General features: G+C 34.6%; 2 protein-coding genes across 2 annotated transcripts; both read right to left on the bottom strand.

Moving 5' to 3' along the window:
- Positions 1 to 1832: 1832 nt before the first annotated feature.
- CHR18 (chromatin remodeling factor18) lies at positions 1833 to 11859 on the bottom strand. The gene is made up of 24 exons (XM_079056065.1): positions 11462 to 11859; positions 9943 to 10003; positions 9779 to 9861; positions 9651 to 9706; positions 9500 to 9575; positions 9298 to 9364; positions 8104 to 8170; positions 7956 to 8022; positions 7508 to 7591; positions 7378 to 7419; positions 7113 to 7268; positions 6671 to 6748; positions 6516 to 6584; positions 6353 to 6418; positions 6145 to 6273; positions 5837 to 5893; positions 5625 to 5714; positions 3882 to 3947; positions 3553 to 3621; positions 3360 to 3464; positions 3142 to 3267; positions 2448 to 2506; positions 2319 to 2355; positions 1833 to 2176 (listed from the first exon to the last, which is right to left on the bottom strand). Exons 1-24 carry the CDS (start codon positions 11687 to 11689, stop codon positions 1991 to 1993), a joined length of 2124 nt encoding a protein of 707 aa, XP_078912191.1. The 5' UTR covers positions 11690 to 11859; the 3' UTR covers positions 1833 to 1990.
- A 3933-nt stretch (positions 11860 to 15792) lies between these two features.
- BSH (transcription regulatory protein SNF5, putative (BSH)) lies at positions 15793 to 18868 on the bottom strand. Its single transcript, XM_079058330.1, has 11 exons — positions 18733 to 18868; positions 18384 to 18494; positions 18205 to 18293; positions 18006 to 18100; positions 17379 to 17450; positions 17193 to 17240; positions 16998 to 17081; positions 16486 to 16524; positions 16308 to 16390; positions 16175 to 16237; positions 15793 to 16094 (listed from the first exon to the last, which is right to left on the bottom strand). The coding sequence occupies exons 2-11, from the start codon at positions 18434 to 18436 to the stop codon at positions 16007 to 16009; spliced, it is 714 nt and encodes a 237-aa protein (XP_078914456.1). The 5' UTR covers positions 18437 to 18494; positions 18733 to 18868; the 3' UTR covers positions 15793 to 16006.
- Positions 18869 to 24140: the final 5272 nt, after the last annotated feature.

Below are 24140 nucleotides of genomic sequence, written 5' to 3'. Positions count from 1 at the left end.
TGATCAATATTGTTTTCTTTTTTTTCTTTAACAACACACGTTTTGAGTTACCTGAGGTTGGCTTCTATCACAATACCAAGTGCTAGTGGAAAGATAGGTCGACGGTTGTTGGGACAAAAAATATGTAGTTTAAGAGTGTATGTTTTAGTTGTAAATAAGAGTCTGAAATTCTCCTTGCAAGTGTTTTAGAAACCTCTACTAAACCTTCCATAGACTTCTTTACTTGATAAAGCCTCAAGTAGTTTGCAACCCTAACCCTAGTTGAGATCATAAATACAAGTGCGCTACAAACATTCTAACAAAAACATTAGGGTAAATTACACTAATCGTCCCTTGTGCACATGCAAAAAAACGTGTTTAGTCCCTATTTTCAAAAATTAACTCAGTCCCTGGTTTGGTTAAAAGTTGCACATGGCATCCCTCGTTAGTTTTTATTTGCACGTTTAATCCCTTACAAAACATGAAATGACTATTCTACCATTTTTATTCTTTTTTTTCATTTATTTTATTTTTCTTAAAATTATTTATAATATACAAAACAAAATAGAAAACCCCACCCACCCCCACCCGCCTTATACTATCTTCCCTTCTAAACCATCTTCCCCCCCCCCCCCTAAATTCTTTGATAAAATCCTCACCGTCGGACCATCACCACTGCCCACAACCATCGGCCACCACCTATTTTTACCCGAATTAGCCTCATCAATCAAAAAAAATTACACAACCACCGACATCACTAAAGCCATCTCACCTGGAATTCATTACCACCATAATCACCTTTATATCCATCCACTAACAACCACCATCAACACTATACATAACCCACTGCCAACCACCACCTTAATCATCACACCCCCACCAGGCCAGCACCTTATGCAAATCAGTGATCATACAGAATTTAAAAAAGAAATTAAAACTCCTCTGTTCGTCGATTTCATACACCCCAACCTCCGATTCGTTGTCTTCTTCCCCTCACTAGAAAAAAACAATACCCAAATTATAAAGGTGTGTTCCATTCTCGATCTGTACCTAAAAGAAACAGGAAAGGAATGGGTGGGTTCAATTTCAGTTCCAAACGAGAAAAAAATTCGAAGAAATATGGCCATGGATTTGAAATGCGTTGTCATCGTCGAACAATCTAGGGTTTGTCATCACCTGAATCACTGTCGGTTGCACCACCTCGTACCTCAAATCTAAGATGGTTGCCGCCTAAGTTTTCGAGCAACTGCCTGTTTCATGACAAATTTTACTTTGGGGGTCTCAGATTGAACACCACCACCACCTGTAATCTCTGTTTCCGTCATGTGTCCCCACCGTAATTGGAGATCGACCGACGGTTTCAGGAGGTTGTACATGGTGTGTGTGACAGGTGTTTGTTAGACCGGTTTTAAGTCAACTCAGGAAGAGAATCGACGGTGAAGCGGAGGTGCTAAGGTGAGTCCGGAACGAGAATGGGGTGGAGGTTGAAAAGTCACCGATGAATCGCCAGCAGGTATTGATGGGAGGTGGGGAATTTTCTTCTAATTATTGATAACAGGACATTGGGGAAAGGGAAGGGGAGGGTGGTTAGGTGGAGAAATTTATTTATTTATTTTAAGTTTAAAAATGATTAAAGAATAAAAGAAAACTAAAAAAGAAAATATTAAGGGCAAAATAGACTTTTTATGTCAAGAGGGATGAAGTGTGCAACTTTTCAATAAATGAGGGACGGTCCGAGTTAATTTTTGAAAATAGGGACTGAACATGCTTTTGGGCACCCGCACCAGGGACGAACGGTGTAATTTACCCAAAACATTACAACCATGAAAGTAGAGTAGACTGAGTTGAAAAGCTACCAAAAAAAACTATATGCAGACAATTATATTATACACACTTGACACTGCATGTAATAGTAATAGTAATACATACCTTATAAAGTAAAAACTTTCCTCCTACCAAAAGTAAAATACGTATATATAGTGTGTTCTCCTCTACCTCTACCTCTCAAATCTCAATGCCTGGGATGTTTGTGGTTGGAGTCTGCCTCCGCATTGTGTGAACTACAACGCTTCACAAATGAGTCCAGTGTTTTCTGCTTTGAAGGGCTACTGCTACTACTTATCATCCTTGTTGGCTGCTGCTGGTTATTACTATTATTATTTGAAACTTTCAGTGTATTCTCATGCCCATCCAGCATCTGCATAAAATTAGTTATTGTATATCACCGTCCATAACTCACTTATATATATATATATATATATATATATATATATATATATATATATAAGCAAAAAAAATAAAATAAAATAAAATAATAAAAAGGAGCAAAAGGAAAAAACCTGTCCCAGATTTTCTAACTTGCTTTGCACAACATCCCTGAAAGGAGAAAAAACAAAGAAAGTGATTTCAATTACTTATCAGCCAGCAAAGCATGATTTAGGATTTATAAGATGGGCTTGTTTTGTTACCATATGATGTCATCGACTGTGTCACTTGCCAGGAGGTAGTATACATTCACTGATGATACCTGCAAGTGCAAAAGCATAACCCCACACCAAACCACAAAATCAGAATCAGAAGCCATATGTGTGTTATTAATAGGAAAAAGCTCAGGTCCTCCTATTCGACTAAATTATGAATTTTCCACCATACCCATACCCACACACACTTATTAACAAAAAAAAAAGGACATCATGGCATGGTACAATACAATTGAAAAGTTAAAAAAAATGCTTCAAGGAATAGCAACCTACTTTCCTTTATTATGTGTATTATAGCATCTAAATTTAATTTAACTTTTTTTCCTTATTAAGGCAAGGCATTGTACTTTGAAAAACCTACCCATTATAGCATTGTACTTTCAATTTATTTCTTATTGGGACATTATACTATGAAAGAAAAACCTACCCAGGCCATCATAGATGGCATTCTACTCCAAATTTGATTCTAATTAGATAGGACAATATAGCAATTTTGTTTCTTATTAGGACATTATTATACTTTGAAAAATCTATTCTACCCTACCCAAGTGGAAACTGCTTTGTATTTATAAATATAATAAACATATGAAAGATTATGAAAGTACATTGCTATTTCTTGCATTAAACGCCCAACAACATTTTCTTAAAAGGCGTTTCAGTTGACAGATTTAGAAAAACAAACCTGTCCAATTCTGTGAGCACGGTCTTCAGCTTGAATCATGTCCCCTGGTGTCCAAGAAAGCTCTGCGAATATTACTGTGCTTGCTGCTGTTAAAGTTAACCCAACACCACCAGCTTTGATAGATAGCTACACAACACAACAAAGCAAGTATAAATAAATAATCAAACACATTTTTTATAATATAAATATAAATTATTAATTATTAATTATATATATACCACTGCTGCTTTTATGGCATCTTTTTCCTGGAAATCTGTGACCAAGGATTGTCTTGATCCTGCTGGAGTACCACCATCTATCCGAATACAACCAACCTTCTTTTTCTGGAAATTAGGCAAAGCAAATAAGAATCTAATCTAATTTTTTAGAAACCTATTCACAAATACCAAACGCGCTCTGGTCTGGTCTTACAAGAAGAAGTTGATGTATTGAATCAATCATTGACTGATGATGAGCAAACACTATAAACTTGCACCCCACCTGCACCGTAAAATCATGAAGCATTGTATAATTTGCAAAGTGAAAATAAACAGTAGAAAATAAGCTAGTGTTGTGTTCAGTTCTGTATGATGGAATCAAGAAAGGAATGGAATGGAATGGAATGGAGTGGACCATTATTATAGAATGGATTGGAGTGTTTCTACAGGCCAACAAGCATGATAATGACTCATTCTATCCCCTTGCCTAATGCCTATTCCATTCCTTCTGTCATTTCATTCCATCCAGTAATGGCAACGTACCTCAATGACAGTTCCCAGGTAATCCAGAACAGCAGGGATTTTGGCTTCCGCGGATTCTGTATAGATCTGACCATCAAGCAAAAAAAAAATTAACATACAGATTAAATATTACAAACACTTGACATATTGTATACGGATGAAAAACATGTATGCATATATTACAAGGGTCATCCGGGAAGTACTGGGTACTCAACTTTGTTTGAGAATATATTGTTAAGTTACCTTTATTGTATGCAACTGTAAGTTAGTCTATAAGGCATGGTTGTAAAAATCGGCCTAGGCGGCCGATTAATCGGCGCCTAGGCGCTTGGCGGCCTCCAACTGCTTACGAATAAGGGTTAGAGGGTAAAATAATCGGCCTTGGTCAAAATCGGTCAAAACCGGTCCAATTCGGTCCTAATCGGACTAAATCGGACCCAAAATGGGGCTCAAATGACCCATCGTCTCAAAGGAGACAGTTGGCCTAAAAGAGAGTTGGATATGGATTTCAATAAGCCTTCTACCCTTTTTATAGAATTGTTTGCCCTTTGATATTTTATCCCACCAACGATGTGGGATACTCAATTAAATAAACACAGGAACACACAAAGATTAATTTATTTGTTTCCTTTTCTTCAATCTCGACTCCGATCAGGTGATACTCGAAGACAAATCGATCAGGTAATACTCGAAGACATAATCAAGTGGAAACAATCAAGAACCATGGATTGAAAACAGATACTCGAGGTGAAAACAAATACTCGTTCTGAAGAGGCTTTTCGATCAGCATCGGAGGTAGAGCACTCGTTCGTTCTCATCACAGATTATCACCCCCATCAACCATCTTCGTGTACCCTATCACCATCACTCGTTTATTCTTGCTTTGTTTTTTTGAAATCGAGATTCTATTTGGCAGTTGCAAGATCTGTAATTGTTCTGGTGGGATCGAATCGCTTATTCATTTGATTGATCTGATTCGTTTTCTTGTTTATGGATGGAATCGGTGTCGACTCAAATTGTTGATGTGTTTGATTAATCTGAATCGTTTGATTAATCTGATTAGTGTTCTTGTTCTTGGTAAAATCGATTCTCTCTCAACTCAGATTGGTAAAATCTGCTTAATGGTTGTGTGATCACTGCATTGAAGGCGAACCCATAAACTCAATTCGCTATTAAAACAGATTTTAGTCTAGCCCATAATTAAACTTGACCGAAGGCAAATTTAAGTTGATACTTGATACAATGTTTGTGTAAATGGTTGTTCAATCACTGGGAATCACAATTTCAGTGATTTTTGTCATACAATGCTTAAGAGAAATTTCAATGATATGGTTGATAATAACAAGCATGCCAAGTGTTTGTGTAAATGCTTAAGAGAAATTTTATGTTATAATGTTATATTTATTAAAATTTTAATAAGTTTTTTAATTTATAATGTTATATCTATTAATGTTATATTTAATGTTTCTTAGGATTAATGTTATATTTATTAATTTTTTAATAATTTTTTAATAATTAATGGTACCCGATTAATCCCCTGATTAATCCCCGCCTAGCCGATTAATCTCTTGACCCCAGTCCACCGATTAGCCTACGTCGAGCGATTTCTACAACCTTGCTATAAGGGGTAAAATAGTCAAGTACTTGTTATTCCTGTTCAAAATGAATTTACTGGAGTGGTGTCTTCACGGATAAATGATAACGATATACAGAGAAAGAGAGATGCTAGAAAATAGCTTAAAGATTGTTGCATTGCATGTGCACCTTATTTATGATTTGCTTCTCATTAAGCTTAAGCGACTCGCCTTCCTCTTTGGACTTGCAGGCCTTAATTTTGTTTTTTATAACGTCCAACTGTATATAATGAAAAGAAGTGATAATAATCACAACAATTTCAAGAAAACATGACAGTTTCCTAATTTGAATAGAAAGAACAAAAAAAATATATAGAAGACACGCCTAAAAGTTTAGAATACCTCACAGAATAAAGCATTAATTTGCCTCATGTCCTTGTCTGCCAAGTCCAGAAAAACCTAGGAACAAGAAAAACAATAAAAAAAAAGGATGAGCATTACTCCACTAAATCATAAACACATATGATTACGAAAAGAAAAACTAGTTATATTTATATACATCACATATAAGAGAGTATATAACATTAGTTTAATTAGTTGGTTCTTGATTATGAGAAGTTATTTTTGTAGCCTAGTTGTATATATATACATATACATATGTTTCCTGACTTATCAATAATATTAATAAGAATCAAAACTTAATGGGATACCTGTTGCCTGCGCTTGACAGGTAGCTCAGAGAGAACGTCTTTTTTGAGTCTTCGAATCATCACAGTTGCTTTCATCAAGTTGTGCAGTTCTTCATGATTACTTGCACCTTGATACATTCCAAAATGACCCTGGAAAAAATATTACATTAAATTTTCTCACAAAGATGTGATGAAAACAGAAACTGGTAGCAAAATAAGTCCATCTTACACCCAGGCAATATCTGTTGCCATATTCATGAACGTTCTTATATACCGTAGGATACAGTGCTTCAAGCTGTCAAAACATGCAAGGGTTCAATTCAGAGAACAGACATAATATTAAATTTGATTACAAAAAAATCAAAATATGGAGTCTGGAAAGAATTTATGACCTGTTTGAACAGCTCAATCGGTCGAGATAAAGCAGGAGTCCCACTAAGCAACATTAAGTATCGAGCTTTCTGCATATATGAAAACAATAAACACATCAGCAAGTGTGTGTGTGTATGTGTATAACAGAGAGAGAGAGAGAGAGAGAGAGAGAGACCTGTAATAAAGGAAGAGATGCCGTAGTTCGCTTTGCTTGGGCATTCTTCAAGAAGTGCGACTCATCCGCAATCACAAACTATATATAAAGAATTCATTATTAACAAAAACTTGTATATGAACAAAATCCCAAGGGATGCAAAGCTAATTGGCATGCACATGTTACTTGTTTTTTCTTAAATATGTATTTATATTGTTAAAAAGATCACAAAGTCAGATTTCAGATGTCAGTTTGAATAGCCTTAGAAACATAATCCTAATACTGGTCTCATTCTACATATTGCTATCTGTATGTTTTATCATGTACAAAGTAGGCACCACTGTCATGAGGTACACAATCCCTTTTGTATACATAAATGCGATAGTCAAACAGTAACTATTTAATAATATCAATTCATGACAGAAAAAGATTGCAATTGGAATTTTGAAGTACAAATGGTTACCTTAAAATCTGAACTCATGAGACTCTCTTGAATCTTGGGCACGACATCATATGACACAATGTTGAACATTCCATCAAGACTTATATCTCCTTTGGTGTTTGATCGCGTTATTGTGAACCCACCCTTGTTTGACCCACTGTAACTAGACAAAACCACCTGCAAAAAAAAAAAAAAAAAAAAAATCACAACAATCGTTATATAATGAAAAAACATGATGTCATGTTCACATTTCTCATAAACATAGATTTGAAAAAAAAAATCATACGTGTATATCAGAGGAGGCGATGTCTAGCCATTGTTGAATCATCTGTGTAAAGCATGAAAAAAAAGTGTAAGTTGTTTACATTTATAGGATAGGATAGGATTGGAAGCAAAGGGTAAAAGAGAAAACTAACAGAAGCCCATTGAAGCCGTAATGAAGATGGAGTAAGAACAAGAACAGGCCATGAGTCACGAACACAAGAGGCTACAGCAATCGCCTGCCAAAAATTAAGAACCACTTATTAGGCTGGCTGTGTTTGGCTTTGGCAGATTAGCCGATAAGCTAGATGGCAAAGTAAAATGTCAGAAAAGGACATTTAGATATATAATTAAAATTAGCATATACGTTTCGAAAAGTTGTAGAAAAAGCCCCATGAACTTATCAATAGCTTTTTAAAAAGCTAGCTTATATTATAAGCTACTTTAGTGGTCTCACCAAACACTACAACTACATCGCAATAAGCTCAAAAAATAAGTTAGCTTATGCGCACCAAACACGGCCTTAAGATGTAAGCACCTTATCCTACATGATTTCTTAAAGATCTTGCAGAGACCATTCTGAGTTTTTTTTATCCATATTACCTGAAGAGTTTTTCCAAGGCCCATTTCATCAGCCAGGAGAACACGCCCTCCATGCTGCAATATAAACCTGCAATAAAAAGATCATGAATTCTTTAGATGATAAGTATCTGACCAAATAACACACAAATTAGTCAATAATATTACATACCTGACACCGTCTCGCTGAAATGGCAATAGCTTTGATTTTATGCTATCAGGCATCGAGTCATAGCGATCTGACGAATAGCATAAAACAAAACATTAATAACACGAAAAGCATGAAAAACATAAAATAGAACACACTGGTTAAAGAACAAGAAAATGGCAATAGATTTGATTCAATTCTATCAGGCACTAAGCAGTTATCACAGTCAAAAATGAAATATCGGTGAAGGGCCGAGATTTGATATACCGGTTATCGTGGTAGGATATCGGTTTATATAAACATACATTCTAAGTCAAGTAATCAGTAGCATTGGGCTTGAAATTGAATCATCAAACTCAAAATCATGGATAATTGCAAAACTCAACTAAGCTAGTAAGCTAATCAAGTAAAAAATAGCATTGTATTGTTGTACCCTTCTAGCAATCAAGTAAACAACCGGAAATGAAACTCAAAAACCATTAGATGTTAACACCATTTAATGCATTCATAATGAAGGATGTTAATTACACAATATATCAAGCAAGAAGCATTAAGCAATATCTAATGACTAAGGTTAGGTTGTAGGCATCCCCTACCTTCCTTTATGGTGGATTTAATGTTTCAAAAAAAGCAGCTAATCAGGGTAAGGAATGGCAATAGCACTTGCCACTTGGTGTATGTTACGATCCCACATCGGCCGGTTGAAAGTAAATTAAGTTGGTAGCTTGTTTATAAATCTCTCCTACAAGCTGCCTTTTAAGGGTGAGTTCTACAATCTACACTTGGGTTTATGGCTTGATATGGGCCTTGTATGGGATGGGTTCGTATCAATGCATAGATGTATACTACTAAGAGTTCAATATATATATATATATATATATATATATATATATATATATTCAATTCAATATAACAATGAGATATAAGGAACATTTTGTTGAAATGGAACCGAAACCGGGTCAAATCAAAATCAAGATATGAGGTTGTTAAATCATGGTAACCTGTTGGTTGGTATGTTATATCTTTTTTGTAAAAGGTAGATAAAATGTATATAATAAAAAGAAAGCGGATTTCAAAACTATTGCTTTTGAAAGGATAACAATAATAATGATGATAACACCTTCATATGTTCCAACTCCTGCCCTTTTCCTCAATAAGCCCTACTTGACTAACAATCATATCATCTGATATATAAAACATTAAAACAAACATTTCTACCTTGAAGATCTGGAACAGCAGAGGCAGCAGCAATAGCACGGTGCAACAATGGATCTAGAGTTTCCACCTGTAAAATCACAACTAATTAGCAGAAAACAATACAAAAACCATGTGTAGAGATCTGATTGATTAGACAAGTTCAAAAATATACAAGATTCTATAGAAAGCATCATTTGCAAAATAGTGTAACTATAAAAAGCACCTCAATGTTGGAACCAGATAATTCACCAATAAATTTTTCTGCTGATGGTAAAGATAATAAAGGAAAGATCCACAATCTGCACTGACAGGACGCACTAGTTATACTCTAAACAAAAAATCTACAAAATGATGTGAAATGCAAAAGAGAGAACCTTTCTTTTGCGTTCCATGTTGCTTTTGGGACCTTACGTAATGCTCCCACGAGTACCTGAGAAGAATGAGACAACTCTAGAAGCCCAGAATAAGACAAAATTAACAAGAAACAAAACAACATAAGTACCTGGTCATATGCAAATTTTGCAGCAACGTTTCCACTCGCATGTAGGAAAAACTTAATGGACCGAGTCTTTGAAGTATCATCTCCTAGAAAAGCAAACAAAAGACACATGAACACGGTGGTCTATTAAGAAATAAATTGTGGGAGATAGCTCACGTCACGCTCACCTGATACCTTTCGTGTAGTGCCTGCTGATGGATTTGCTGAAGCAGTTGGCAAAGAATTTACCTATTTTCCAAATACAAACACACTTAAGTGATCTGATGGACACTATTTCAACAATGCATACTACTACTTCCACTTCCAGCCAGAAATGCAGTGACTAAAAACAGAAATTCTTTCTAATATTACAAATTACTAGCTGTGATTAGATTTAGAGCAAAATCTCAATGACCATGAACAACTTTTGAAGATCTGCTTCAAATTAAGAACAACTATATGTGGTCATCAAAGAAACCGTTCACTGTTATTCTGTTACACTCTCAAACTTCACAGCAGCATATGCGGTTATGATACCAAAGTTTGGAAATAGACATTCTAACTGAAGGTTATATTATGATCTTGTAGACAACATTTCCGCAATCAACGTTGCCTCAAAGAAATCAGACATGAAAAAAAAAAAAAAACAAACAAACAAACAAACAAAAAAAACAACCACATCACACATGCTTTTAATTTCTAACATACAAGTCTGGGAAAAGAGAGATACATAGTTAGCGAATTGCATGTTCAAAAACCATGTAGCTCTAGCATCCTCATCAAGTCATTGACGAATGAATATTTATCAGATTGAAGGGCATCATGGGTATGACTAAACAACTAAAAGGAGTTAAGGGAAGATGTTAAACTCTGCACCACCAATCCACCATCAAGAATCTTTAACCAAATGATGATGAACGAGTTCACTTGGTGAGTTGTAAGGTTTTATTTAGCAGGTTGTTAGGCTTGTAGAGTGATGGCTATGCATCTAATTTGACATGTTCACAGAGTCTTTGTAAGACAGACTAACAATTTTTTGTCTTTCAAAAATAGGTAATTTTGTCCTACTGGCAACATTACATGATTTTGAATAAGACAAATAAAGTTTATGAGTTTAATCACTATAAAAAAGATGAGAGACTTTATCAATAATGTTGTGAATGACATATGGGTTGTTTTGCATCCATGGCGCATCAGATTTCTATTCCAGCAAAGTTAACAAAGAAAGGTTTAATCTTTCACCAACTCTCATCCATTTACATGTGCTGTCTTCCCTTATCAACTTACTATGTGCCTAATGACAAAAAATTAGAGCATCATCCACTTGTGTAAAAACCACATCCTCCTAGATAAGCTAGGTGCCAGTTAATCAGATAAATGTAGTAGAAACTGCATCTGCAATTGGATCAATGGATATTCATAACTGGTCATTGATCTATTTGCTAGCATTTAGCAAATAACGAGTTTCAGAAATCCTCAGAATGTTCAAGACTTACGCTCTTACATGTGTTCTGTGTTCCCAATCTTAGTAAGTAAATATTTTAAGCCCTTAAAGGGTACACATTATAATGAAAAATCGAACTACTCGCTCGCAGATGTATACAATATGAAGTTGAAATAATCAGCAACAACATTCTACACATGAGGGGAATATGAAACTCAGCACACAAACGAGAGAGATACAGAGAGTTCCAATGGAATACTGACCTTGTGGGCGTGATGAGACTCAAAGACTGGTTTGACAGGCGAAGGTATCGGGCGTGCATGAGAGCCATGATAAAACGTTGAAGGGGCATGAGCCCTGGTACTCGTACTGGCGGCGGTGGTGGCGGTTGCGGTTGCGGTGGTGGCATTCCGTTGAGCGATCCGATTGAGAGCATCCTTTTCAAGGGAATCAAGCTCCTCCGAGCTAAAACCCCAGTCGTCCGTTTCCATCACTTTTCCCCCCTTTTTTCACTCTCTCAATATATCTCGGAGCAGGGAGGGTTTTGAAACTTGAAACGAGGGTTTAGACTTTAAAAGTTATAGCACTCAAAAAGACTTGCAAATGCTCATTTACCATCTAATCTTTCTTGATCCTGAACCAAATCCAATCTTCATTTTCTTCCATCCAAGACTTTTGACTTTTTAGTTCAAAAAGTCCTTTTATTGAAAATACTTTTCAAACTAGAAAGCAATCCCAAACACCCCTAAATTTTAGGTACAAACGGATCATCCGTAAAAAATAGTGTATAGAATTGAAACACTGAAAATGAAATCCTACTCTAATAAAAAGATTATTAGAATAACTTTATGTCATGTGGCATTTGATCGGTCTCATCCCAACTTATTTTCCAACCTAAATCATGTATGTGGATTGTCGTTGTTGCCCCTTCTTCTATTCCTTTAAACTCTCGGTGCAATTAAATTTGCATGTTCCTTCGTCCTTACACTCCAATTTCGTTCCTGAAAATCAGGAATCATTCAACAGTATACTCGGCTTGTAAATAGATATAACGCATATACATTTTTATTTTGATGACTCCTTATCTTCCTATTTTCCCAATCTAAACCCGTAGATGTCACCACCATTGGTTGTGTCCCTTTTGTCCTCTGTCCAGCAACGAACCCCACCATAAACGATGTTGTTTCCTTCTCTCCTTGCCTCCTTTTCTTGGACGTAAACTAATCGGTTATAGTTTTAATTTCTTACCCCTTTTTACTTTAATCCAGCTTCAATTTATTGGTTGTCTTTGATCGATTGGGTGGAGCATTATCTTCTTTCATCCCCTTACTTGCAGATTTTTATAATCGACTTATTTTATGTGTAACGTCCCAAAAATATGACCCAAAAATTTCATTTTTAATTTAATAAAAACAGTATTCCAAAAATATCATCAATACAATCTAAATAAAATAAGTGTGTCAAACATCATCTCAAATCAGAGTAAATCACAAAAACATAACTATGTGGTGTGTGCAATGCATTTAGGGGTGAGCAAAAACCGAACCGCAAGCCGAAAAAACCGATAAAACCGCATAAACCGAAACCGAAAAACCGAAACCGAAATGAAAACCGACGGTGCGGTTTTAGTTTTGCAAAAACCGAAAATGTTCGGTGCGGTGCGGTTTCTAGTCTTGCAAAAACCGCAAAAAACCGAACCGCACTGAATATATATATATATATATATATATATATATATATATATAGGTTTAGGTTTTATGGAAAACAAAAAACCCTAAAAATCATTAAAATGCATAAAAAAATACTTAGAGATCACAAAAAAAAATTGAATTTTTTTATCAAAAAATCGCAACTTTTAGGTCAAAATCACTGAAAAAAATTTTTGAAAAAAAAAATTGATTTTTAGCGAAATTATAAAAAATGCTGCGATTTTTTGATAAAAAAATTCAAAAAAAAGTTTTGTGATGTCTTGGTATTTTTTTTATGTATTTTTAGGGTTTTTTGTTTTCCAAATAACCATTCCCTATATATATATATATATATATATATATATATATATATATATATATATATATATATATATATATATATATTATTGATATTTGTAAGAACTAAGAACTCATGACAATTAAAAATCTATAAATATAAATGACTATTTTATCAGAAGATGATTGTATATTTTTAAGCATATGTATAGTGATATTTACAAGAACAAATAATGTTTATTATATTTTTTAACATTTAAATATGAAGCATACTAGTGATGATAGTATCATTTTTATTAATACATTAATTGATATTATCGTCTTCATAAATATTATATTTAATTCGTATTATATTCAAACATTAGAAGATGTTGGATGAGTGGTTATGTTCTTTGATTTCAAACCAAGAGGTGGTGGTATCAGTTCATCTCCAATATATCATTTGAACTTTAATTTTGTCAGTCTTATTAGAGTATCCATGATCGCCTTTGAGATAAAACATTCATCATTCTCACATTTCATATAAGAAAGTCAATCTGGGGCTTCTCATCTCTATATAAAGTTTCTCAAGAAATGATTAACACTCCTCCCGGCATCAAGCCCCGTCCGGTATACGTAGCAGCACATAACACATGCAAGGGTCACACAGACTCCTAGCATCCTAACATAAACAATAAGGGTCGGCATTGGTGCCTTAGACGTGCTAAATCCAGTGAGGAAACTCACCTCAATCGACAGATAAAAGATCCTACACTCGCTGTTGCTGCGAACCGATGAATCCCCGAGCTATCAATACCAAATAACATCCAATTAATAATTGGATTCCAAACCATAGCTATCAGTCCATAATTAGGGTAAAAATATCATTTTACCCCTGACCTAGTTTTGACCAAGACTTAGGCCCAAACCTATAATCCAAAAGGCCCAAAATCCAACTAACCGTTCAAGGCCCATACTTGGCATAATTTTCCAAATTGAGCCCAAACCTTTACATGGGCCTTACCCTAAAGCTCACCCATTCTCTTAGTCCAAAACACTTGCACTCAGTTGGCCCAACAAGAACCCAAGCACTCAAGCCCAAAAGAAAGGACCAACCTCGAAGCCCGAAACACAAAACCCAACAGACTGAGTACGCGGGTCGTACTCAGCTGTACGCTAAGCGTACACGATAAATGGCTTGTACGTCATACGTACAAACTTGTACGCCTAGCACACTCACCCGTTAAGCCAAAACCCACTTTAAGCACTTAATGCTTAAGACCAGAAGTCCAAACCACAGATAAGTGTGTTAAGCGTGGTTTTATTGAATCATCGTACGAAAGCACTTCTAGATTCGTCCTCCCGTTTCCTATATCCTAGGATGGCTTGTGCGTCCGTTGTGTACTTGTGTATCTCCTATGTTGTACGAAATGTCCCACGAATTCCTCTCGTAGTTTATTGAAATTATGTATGCTTTCTGTCGGTAAACTTCTATACGATAACCGGGTTGGTCCAGATAAGGTAGTTGGGAAGAAAATGCACCAATACTTTTCATCCAGGTAGTAGGCGTCCATCGTCCATCTATAACTTTCTATGTGGTCATCTGGATCTCTTGTTCCGTTATATTTTGTGATTTCTGGTATATTTGCTCCGACTTCTGTTGGTATTCCATTATACTTCTTACTAAAGGTGAATTATCTGATCGTATGACTCGTCTAGCGGTTGCGTCTCCGTCTGCACTTTTGTGTCTATTATGAACGAGTTGTGTAATTTGTTGTTGATGCATTGATTGTCCTTCTGGGGTAGGTTGCATGGCGTATGTTTGCTGATGTTGAGGCGGCCAATATGCTTGATAGTGTAACATCCCAAAATTTAAGACCAAAAATTTCATTTTTAATTAAGTTATTATAATACCTACATAATAAGAAAGCATCCAAAATAACATACCATGTCAAAACCAAAGTGTCAATAATCAAAACATGTTATCATAAAACAATATCAGAGTGTAATCCCAAAGATCTCATGTGCAGAAAATCGAGTGTGTGATGCGTTGCAGTCATGTCGGCTCCTTTCCTTTGAAAATCGAGTTTGCACCTTTATGCCATGAAACCTCTTCTAGACCCCAGATCTGAAAGAGTAATCACTTGGGACGTCCAAGTCTCAAACGCTAACATTCTTGGACCAACAATCTCATAAAAGTAAAATGAAGAGATCTAAGAAATCATTGAGCAAGTTTGAGACTTGCTTACCCGAAAATGCTGAGAATGTGAAGACGTTTCTGGATCTAAAAGCCTCTTCTTGAATCCCCAAGCTTCTCCTTATTCCACAAGCTTCAATGCACACAAATTCACTCAAAAATGGCTCACACACTCTCACAATGCATTAGGGTTTCGAGATTTAGGGTTTGGGGCTTAGAGGCTGGAAATGAGGCCAAAACCCTAGAGTTAAGTTTTTTAAATAGGGTGCAAAATCTCGAATTTAGGGTTTCCCAAACCCAGAACAAAACAAAACAAGAAAGTCTTGTATTGCGTTTGACGTACATTAGAGCTCATGTCAATGGGACAAAAAATTGCAAAAAGGGGGAACAACATGGTCTCGCCTAAGTAAAAGAAATTAATGCCCTCGCATCCTTGTCATCGAAAGTAGCCTTAAAAACTGTGTAATCATGTCCGGACAGTAACAACAGCACACGACACAACCTAAAAGATAGAAGATCTAAAGAAATGTCAACCTAAACACCCAAATAAGTCAATGAAGATACAGGAGTATCTACATGGAATAAGAGATTATCTAAGTGTAAGTAAGCAAAATGTTTCTTTCAAGATTTCAAAAAATATAAATAAATCATGATTCTCTAGCCTCTAGGGCATCAACTTCCTCATTGGACAAAAGATCAACTATGGGTTCATATAAGTCCCACTCCCTTCTTTTCCTACATTTAAAAAAAAAAAAAAATCAATTAACACCTCCTCCACAACATCTTAAGCTTGCAAAATAATTAGTGTTACCTACCTGATCACACTTGATTTGTTACCAAATAACTTCATCGTGTCCAACGCAGTTCCACCTGGCTTACTGATGTCAAATAAAAAGAATAGTGAGAAATAATTATTTTATCTGGAAAAAAAAAAAAAAAAAAAAAAACCTGAGAGGCAGATGTTCAGTGCCCCTTCGTCCTTTTTTGTTTATTCTTGTTTCCCTTGCTGAAGCTACACTCTGGATTGCAATCTATAACATAAATAATAAAATCATGAATTTTTCTCAGCATTACATTACCAACTCAATATTTTATATATACTTTAAACAAGTAACCAAATACTAACCTCACAAAGTTGTTCCCTAATTGCAAACGCAATTGCAGGCTGTAAACACAAGATTTTGTCAATTATAGAACTTAAATTAGTCTTGCATTTTCAGCCTGTAGGCTATAGCACATAGATGGTAGTGCTAATGGAAAAAAAAAAAAAAAAAAAAAAAGAGTAGCCACATACTTTCATTTATTAGTTTATTATAATATTATAATATAATTTCATTTCTTCCTGTTATGGCATTGCACTTTGAAAATCTAACATATCATCAGAATACAAACCAATTTTCACTATTATAATCGGATAATTTTTTTTTAAGTATAAATGTCCAAATGAGTAACAGAAAAAAGGTACAATGATGTAATTCAAAGTACCATTCTTTAAGAAGCAAAGAACTGAAGGTACAATGTTGTAATAAAGAAAGATGAAAGTATGATGTACACAAAAAAATGAAAGAACATTGCTATTTATGGCATTTAGCCATTGACTGTATTGTATGGACTGTTTTTAAACAGTCAATAACTTACTCCAACTTCAGGGTCTTGGATACCCAAATCTTCACAGAAAATTCTTGCAAATTCTTCAGGGTCACTATCAAAGTTATTCAAGTCCTGAAATTGGTTCAACTTAAATGTTGATCACGACCAAAAGTAGTTATTCTAAATTCAAAAATTGTCACCAAATATGAAGAAAAGAAAAAGCAAGATTATGACTAAACTTACCCATAAAAATTGGTCCTTTATCAATGTATGATTCACTCGAAGATCAAGCTGACGGAGATCAAAGGAAACACATTATTATTATTATTATTATTATTATTATTGTTATTAGTAGTAGTAGTAGTAGTAGTAGTATTAGTATTCTTATTATTATAGCCCTTCAAATGATCGAAATGAAAAAATAAATACCTTAATAGGGACAATTTTCTCGCCTGTGTACATATCTTGCCCTTCAAATGATCGAAATTCAGTAAGCTGTGACTGCATATAAAATAAGAGAAATTCAGAATATATTACCACAAATTCAGAACCAGTGTCGAAAGAAAATTTTGATATGATTACCATGTAAAGGTAGGTTGAATTTAGAATTATTTTTGAATAATGTAAGTAACAACACCCAAATCCCATTAACTATGAATCATGTAAAAGTTTGATTACTGATGCAATTACTAGTTCCAGTGACACAATTACCCTTCAAAGTTTGGTCAAATTTCTTTCAAAAGTTAACTGTAAATATAAGTTCAGAAAATATATTAATCCCACTTGGCACTTGCTTTTTTTTAACTTCCGTTTAAGGTATACCGTGCCAAAAAAATAAACATGTAGCAACATATATGAAATGAAACTATCAAGTAATAAAGCCTTTAAATTTTTTTGAAAAACTCAATGTTTTCATCATAGTTTCTTAATGATCACAATTTAGCCCAAAGACAGATATATCTTGGTGATTATTTTATCTATTATATTGGGCAGGACAAGAAATGAAATAAAAAGATGTGTAGCTAGCTACACTAACACCACAGGAAGAAAGTTTACTTGAATGGATTGAGCAATTTGGGTCACAAATGCTGGAGGAAGCTTGAGGTCTTTCACTGTCCGTTTTGCAAACAAAATTACATCAGAATCTGGATCTGTAAGGAAAAAATATACAATAAATGAATGTAAGGTTCAGCCTTGGGGGATATTGATCAAACTCTATGTAAAAATCAGGGGAAAAGTATTGTATTAGTATTACCAGAAGGGTTCCAAGTAAATGTATCCCTGAACCTCTGACCATCTATATCAACATCAAGCCGAATGGGGATAAGATTTTCAGCAGTTGGACTGCAATTCAAATGTTCAACTGGTTAACAAAATATCAAAAATATGATTTCACAAAAGAAAGTGACTGATAGGCAACAGGATTGAACTTACATTCTGAACTTAACTGGGTTTTTCGACGAACTCCAAGCTGGATGCGGCTTCATATTCTGATGTCCCCCAAGATTACGATTGAGATTGAGATTGAGTGAGTGTGAGTTTTAGCTGCGATATAAAGTGCAAATCATGGTTCGTATCAATCACGACTACATAAGTTTTATTGCATTAAACACAGTTGATTAAGATAAGAAAGCAATGAACACCGTAGTTCCTCAATCATATTTTGATTCCCGATATACCACCGACAAATTCAAATCAACTAGTCTTGATACTCTCATTGAAAACCCTAACACAGGGCTTCATTGTGAATTGGAAAACGGAAAACGAATAATTGAAAGCTCACCGACGGTAGAAGCGCCGGGTTGTGATGATAATGCGCGAGTTCCAAGTATCCGAACGGATTTCGGTAGCAGCTTCAGAACGAAACTCGGAAGTTGGTAAATTGGTCCTCGTCTTTGTATTTTGTAATCGTATTTTTCATGTATAAACCAAAGAACCAACATGTATTTGTAAATATGGGGTTATTGTCATTGAAAACCGGGCAAATAATATAAAATCTAGGTTTTGTCTAATTTCTTCATTTTTGACCTATAACTGGTTTGCGGGTCATGTGTTGTTTGTTTTTGCGGATCACATCTGTAGACTTTTGCAGTAGAAGAGGTGGATCAAACGTCTGCTGTATGAAAAAAAATTGTTTGTTTTTTTAACAACTGCAAACTACTAAAATAAACTAAAATCTAAATAAACTGATATTTTTAAACTTCAAAATGATATTTTAATATTTTTATGACCCTGTTATAAATAATTAATGAATCTAGATCAACTTTTATGTATTATTGTATAAAAAAGTGAAAATAAAAATGGTACAGATTAATATATATATATATATATATATATATATATATATATATATATATATATATATATAATAAAACCAACAATTTTGGTCGCAAAGTTATGCCTAAACATTGTAATTATGAATCAGAGATATTGATACATAAATAGATGGAAATAAACTTTGATTTTTTCAATTAAATCAATTAAAAACGTACCATAAATATTTCCTCATGAAATTGAAAATATTGTATTAAATAATGTTTTATAAAATTTGGCACAAAAAATATAAGAATATATTATGATTTTTTTCACGTTTATATAAACAACTTCAACGACCATTATTGTAATAAATATTTATTTATAAATTTATCAAAAATATCATGTTAGTGTCGTTGAACCCTTTTTTTCTCAAATTGTTTATCATTAATAAAGTTGGAATAAATATTAATTAAAAAAACTATATATATATATATATATATATATATATATATATATATATATATATATATATATATATATATATATGTGCGTGTGTGTGTATGTGTGTGTATCTGTGTGTGTGTGTGTGTGTGTGTTTAGGCTAGAAGATGTCTGAAGATGTTAGAAGACTATGGTCCACATATGCGCCAAGAAGAAGACGTGCAGACATTTTTAGGTATGCAGTCTTCGAGAAAACAAACAGTATGTGAAGGCTAATGTCTGCGCGTGGTCTGAGCAGCACAGACAGAAGAGGCCAAGAAGATCTGCAGACAAAAAACAAAAACACCTAAGTGAGGCGCAATGTAGGTAAACTGGTCCTCGTCTTTGTATTTTGTAATCGTATTTTTCATGTATAAACCAAAGAACTAACATGTATTTGTAAACTATCTTGGGCTATTGTTATTGAAAACCGGACAAATGACATAAAAGTCTTTAAGTTTTCAAGAAATATTTGGATTTACCCTTTGATGAGTTTTAAGTTCAATAATGCTTTAGGTTTTGTCTAATTTGTTCATTTTTGACTTATAACAGGTTTGGCCAGTCACATGTCTAAGTGAGGCGCCATGTAGGCTGCTAATTGGGCATATACGTCTGACATGGCGAAACATTGTTTCACTTAATTAAAAAACAGAGGCATAGCGGATAAAACGGAGGTGTACAGATCCGAACACCCAACCTAACAATCATAGAACAACAACTTCCCACTAGGCTGGAGCGTCTTGAATGTTTTCGCTCCTGATATTTACCATATGACATATAACACTGAAAGAATATATAATACAATTATTATTATTATTATTATTATTATTATTATTATTATTATACATATAATTATAAATATGTTTTTCAATATATAAACTACGTTTTTAAATGTAAAAAATATTCTTTTAAATGCATAAATATATTTTAAACATATAAATACATATAAATACATTTTTAACATATTTAAGCATATATATATATATATATATATATATATAATATATATATATATATATATAATTGTTTAAACATGTTTAGCATATTTATTTGTAACATTAAGTATAAAAATGTTTTTATACCTATAAAAAATGTATAAAAAACTTATGAAAGCGTTATATATATATATATATATATATATATATATATATATATATATATATATATATATATATATAATGTATAAAACCATATTATATATGTATTTTATCATTTGAATATGTATTTTTTTCAAATAAAAATGTTATACGTATAAAGTATTTATATATTAAAAAATATATTTATACATATTTATACATATAAAAAACATATTTGAAAATATAAAAAAAAATGTATATCTCCATCCATTTTTATATGTATAAATACGTATAAAATGTTTATATATATTTTTAGACGTTTATATAACAATAATAAATATAACTAGATGAGTGACCCCGCATTGCGGGGCCAGAAATGTTAACTTTTTTTGGTCGATTGTTAATAAACTGTTTCGGGAAATCCGGAGTGAACGTAGGGATTCGATTTTGGCATAGGCTTCCATACTTTGTATCCTACGATGGACCACTTATTCCTCATATATCGAGTGCTCTTCTGTATGGTGCATTTGTTATTTGTATCTTAACATGTACCATTTGTTTTTCATGTATGTGAGTATATTGGAGTAATTATGCAGGTTGTAACATAGTAGTTTTATGATGATATATAGAAAAGATAGGAAGTACTACATAGTTGACATGAACATAGTAGTTTTTATGTTAATACATAGAAAAGACATATTGGATTACATAGTGGATATGATGCTGATCTTCTTAGATAATAGCATAAGCTCATTGCCGGCTATATGTGGGGAAGATCTTTGACGATTTTGGCATAGGCTTCCATAGTTGCGTTGAATTTGTCTTGCATGGCTTCGAAGGAGTCCATCATCATAGTTGTTTCTTTATCCATGTCTTTGATGAGCTCATCCGTGATGACGTAGTGGTTGTATGGGAGAAATGTTGGTGACTGTTTTAGTAAGTCCTGTCTCATGTTGAACCTGAAAAAACAATTTTTATAAAAAGTTTAGTTTCTACAAAATATTATGAAAACGAAAAACACTTGAAACATTTTGAGGATAAAATAGCTAAAAGATAGATCCTAATAACTATTTGTTCATGTAATCTGATAAGTGTTACTAACATCACAAGATATAGAAACTAGTAATTAGCTTAATTTTGCGAAGTAGAACCTAAAAAAAACTCATTCAAATTTTTTTGGGCATTATAACAAACACTTGAACTACACAAAACTTGTAGTCAAAAATTTGAAGAAAAAACTCACAATAATGAATAAATATATAACGTAAGTCATATAAGAAACATAGTAATCAGTTGAAACTAATAAGGAAAAAGCACATACCTTTCGAGACCTCATTATTGTCACAATTTTAAAGGCGACGATTCTTACTCTCCTTTCTTTCTCATTCATCATGTTGACCCACATATACTTCTAGCTATGCCTAAAACAATTACCATCACAATATGGAATGTGTCCATAGCAGTAACTTTCGGTTCCGTCACTCATGTACTCATGCCCATCTTGGTCTGATCACATTAAAACAACCTAATGTCAATCCCTCATAATCAACTGAGTTTAATCAAGAAGTAATTCTCTTAAACATTTCATCAAACACATGGCATGCTAAATTGACCAAAAAATAAACTTTGATGAAACTGCAATACTTGTGCAAATAGCTTTTTGATGTATGGTAGTTCCCCCAGAAACATCTGTTTGCCTACTTCTACTCTGGCTGGGGGTTATAGTTGATGGTTTGTTTTGAATTCCATCTTCTAAACTAATAAAATACATCTATCAGAAACCTCCAAAGCATGTCTTGTAGCATCCTGATTCGAATTGTTCCCATTTTGAATTGGTGATCAGAGGATTAAGTGCTATCAAGCTACGAATACCGAGGGGTTGGGTTTGTGACCCAATAGGAGTTATATAATGCATATTGGTTGCTCGGGTATTCAGTTGGAGTTTTTGGACCAAAGGGTAATTCGGTAATTTATCAGCTCGGACCTTTGTGGAAAGTGGATTTGAAACATCCCAAAAATACAGACCAAAAATTTCTTTTTAAAATCATTTATAATAAAACCATATCATAAAGAAAATCATAAATCATGTATCTCAAAACATCATGTCAAATACTGTATCAAATCATATGAGAAAAATATCAGAGTCTAAACAATCGCAGGCTGAAACTGTGGTGTGTGCCATGTGATCATCCCGAGCCCTTCCCCTTGCTAGTGGAAGTACCTGAAACCAAAACTGAAAATTGTAAGCACGAAGCTTAGTGAGTCTCCCCAACTACCACATACCATACACATATCACATAACATGTCTTGGGCCCCGCCCCTGCTACATCGAGTCAAGCTCGGCATCGGCTTTCCCGGCATCGGGCCCCGCCCAGCATCGAACCCTACTCGGCATCGGGCCCAGCCCGGCATCGAGCAGATATCGGCATACATATACATAACAACATCATATAACATAAGCACATAACCCTAACATGTAAACATTCCTCGGGCCCCGCCCGACATCGGACCTAGATCCGGAAACATACTAACATTCCTCGGGAACCGCCCAGGCATCGGACCGAGTACTGAACATACTATCATAACATATTAACTAGACATTCATCGGGCTTGCCTCAGCATCGGACCTACGCCCGGAACACATAACACATAACAAACACATGCAAGAATCACAAAGACATCAATCATACAGGCATTCCTCGGGACCGCCCTGGCATCATATCAGAATCCGGAAAACATATAAACCTACTTCGGGCCCCGCCCCGCATCGGACCGTGGTCCGGAACTACTGCTATCTAAACGGGCCGGCCTTGGTGCCTTAGACCTGTTCCTACTGGAGAAAGCTCACCTCGCAAAGCTTTCTGCAAAACTCGCGGTGAGGAATATCTGATAGCTGCTCCAACGACTCCCCGACTATCAATATCACAATAATACTTAGTCAAAATCTGATAATCCTTCTCAGGGTAAAATGACCATTTTACCCCTGGTCAAAGTCAACATCCTGGTCAAAGTCAAAGTCAAGGTCAACTCCCAGTCAACCCCAACTCGTCGAGTCATCTCCCAACTCGGCGAGTTCATGTGCTACTCAGACCCGTGGTCAACTAAGTCAACTCGTCGAGTCCCTTCCCAGACTCGTCGAGTTCTTCCTGTCATAACATCGGGACAAAACGACTTTAACTCGTCGAGTCCCTCCTTGGACTCGTCGAGTTCTTCAGTTTCCGAGTCATAATCTTGTCCAACTCACTGAGTCATCTCCTAAATTCAATGGTTTCACTCACAACCAGAAAAGGGGTTAGGGTTCACGACCCGACTCGTCGATCCCAAGAACAACTCGTTGAGTCCTCTATGTGACATATCCATTCAGTCGATTCTAATCCAT

Source organism: Lactuca virosa, chromosome 6 (assembly GCF_052849685.1).
Source record: "Lactuca virosa cultivar CGN04683 chromosome 6, Lactuca_virosa_CGN04683_v6, whole genome shotgun sequence".
Taxonomy (NCBI): domain Eukaryota; kingdom Viridiplantae; phylum Streptophyta; class Magnoliopsida; order Asterales; family Asteraceae; genus Lactuca; species Lactuca virosa.
The sequence above is the reverse complement of the archived record's forward strand: the minus strand, read 5'-3'. Positions and strand labels throughout refer to the sequence as shown.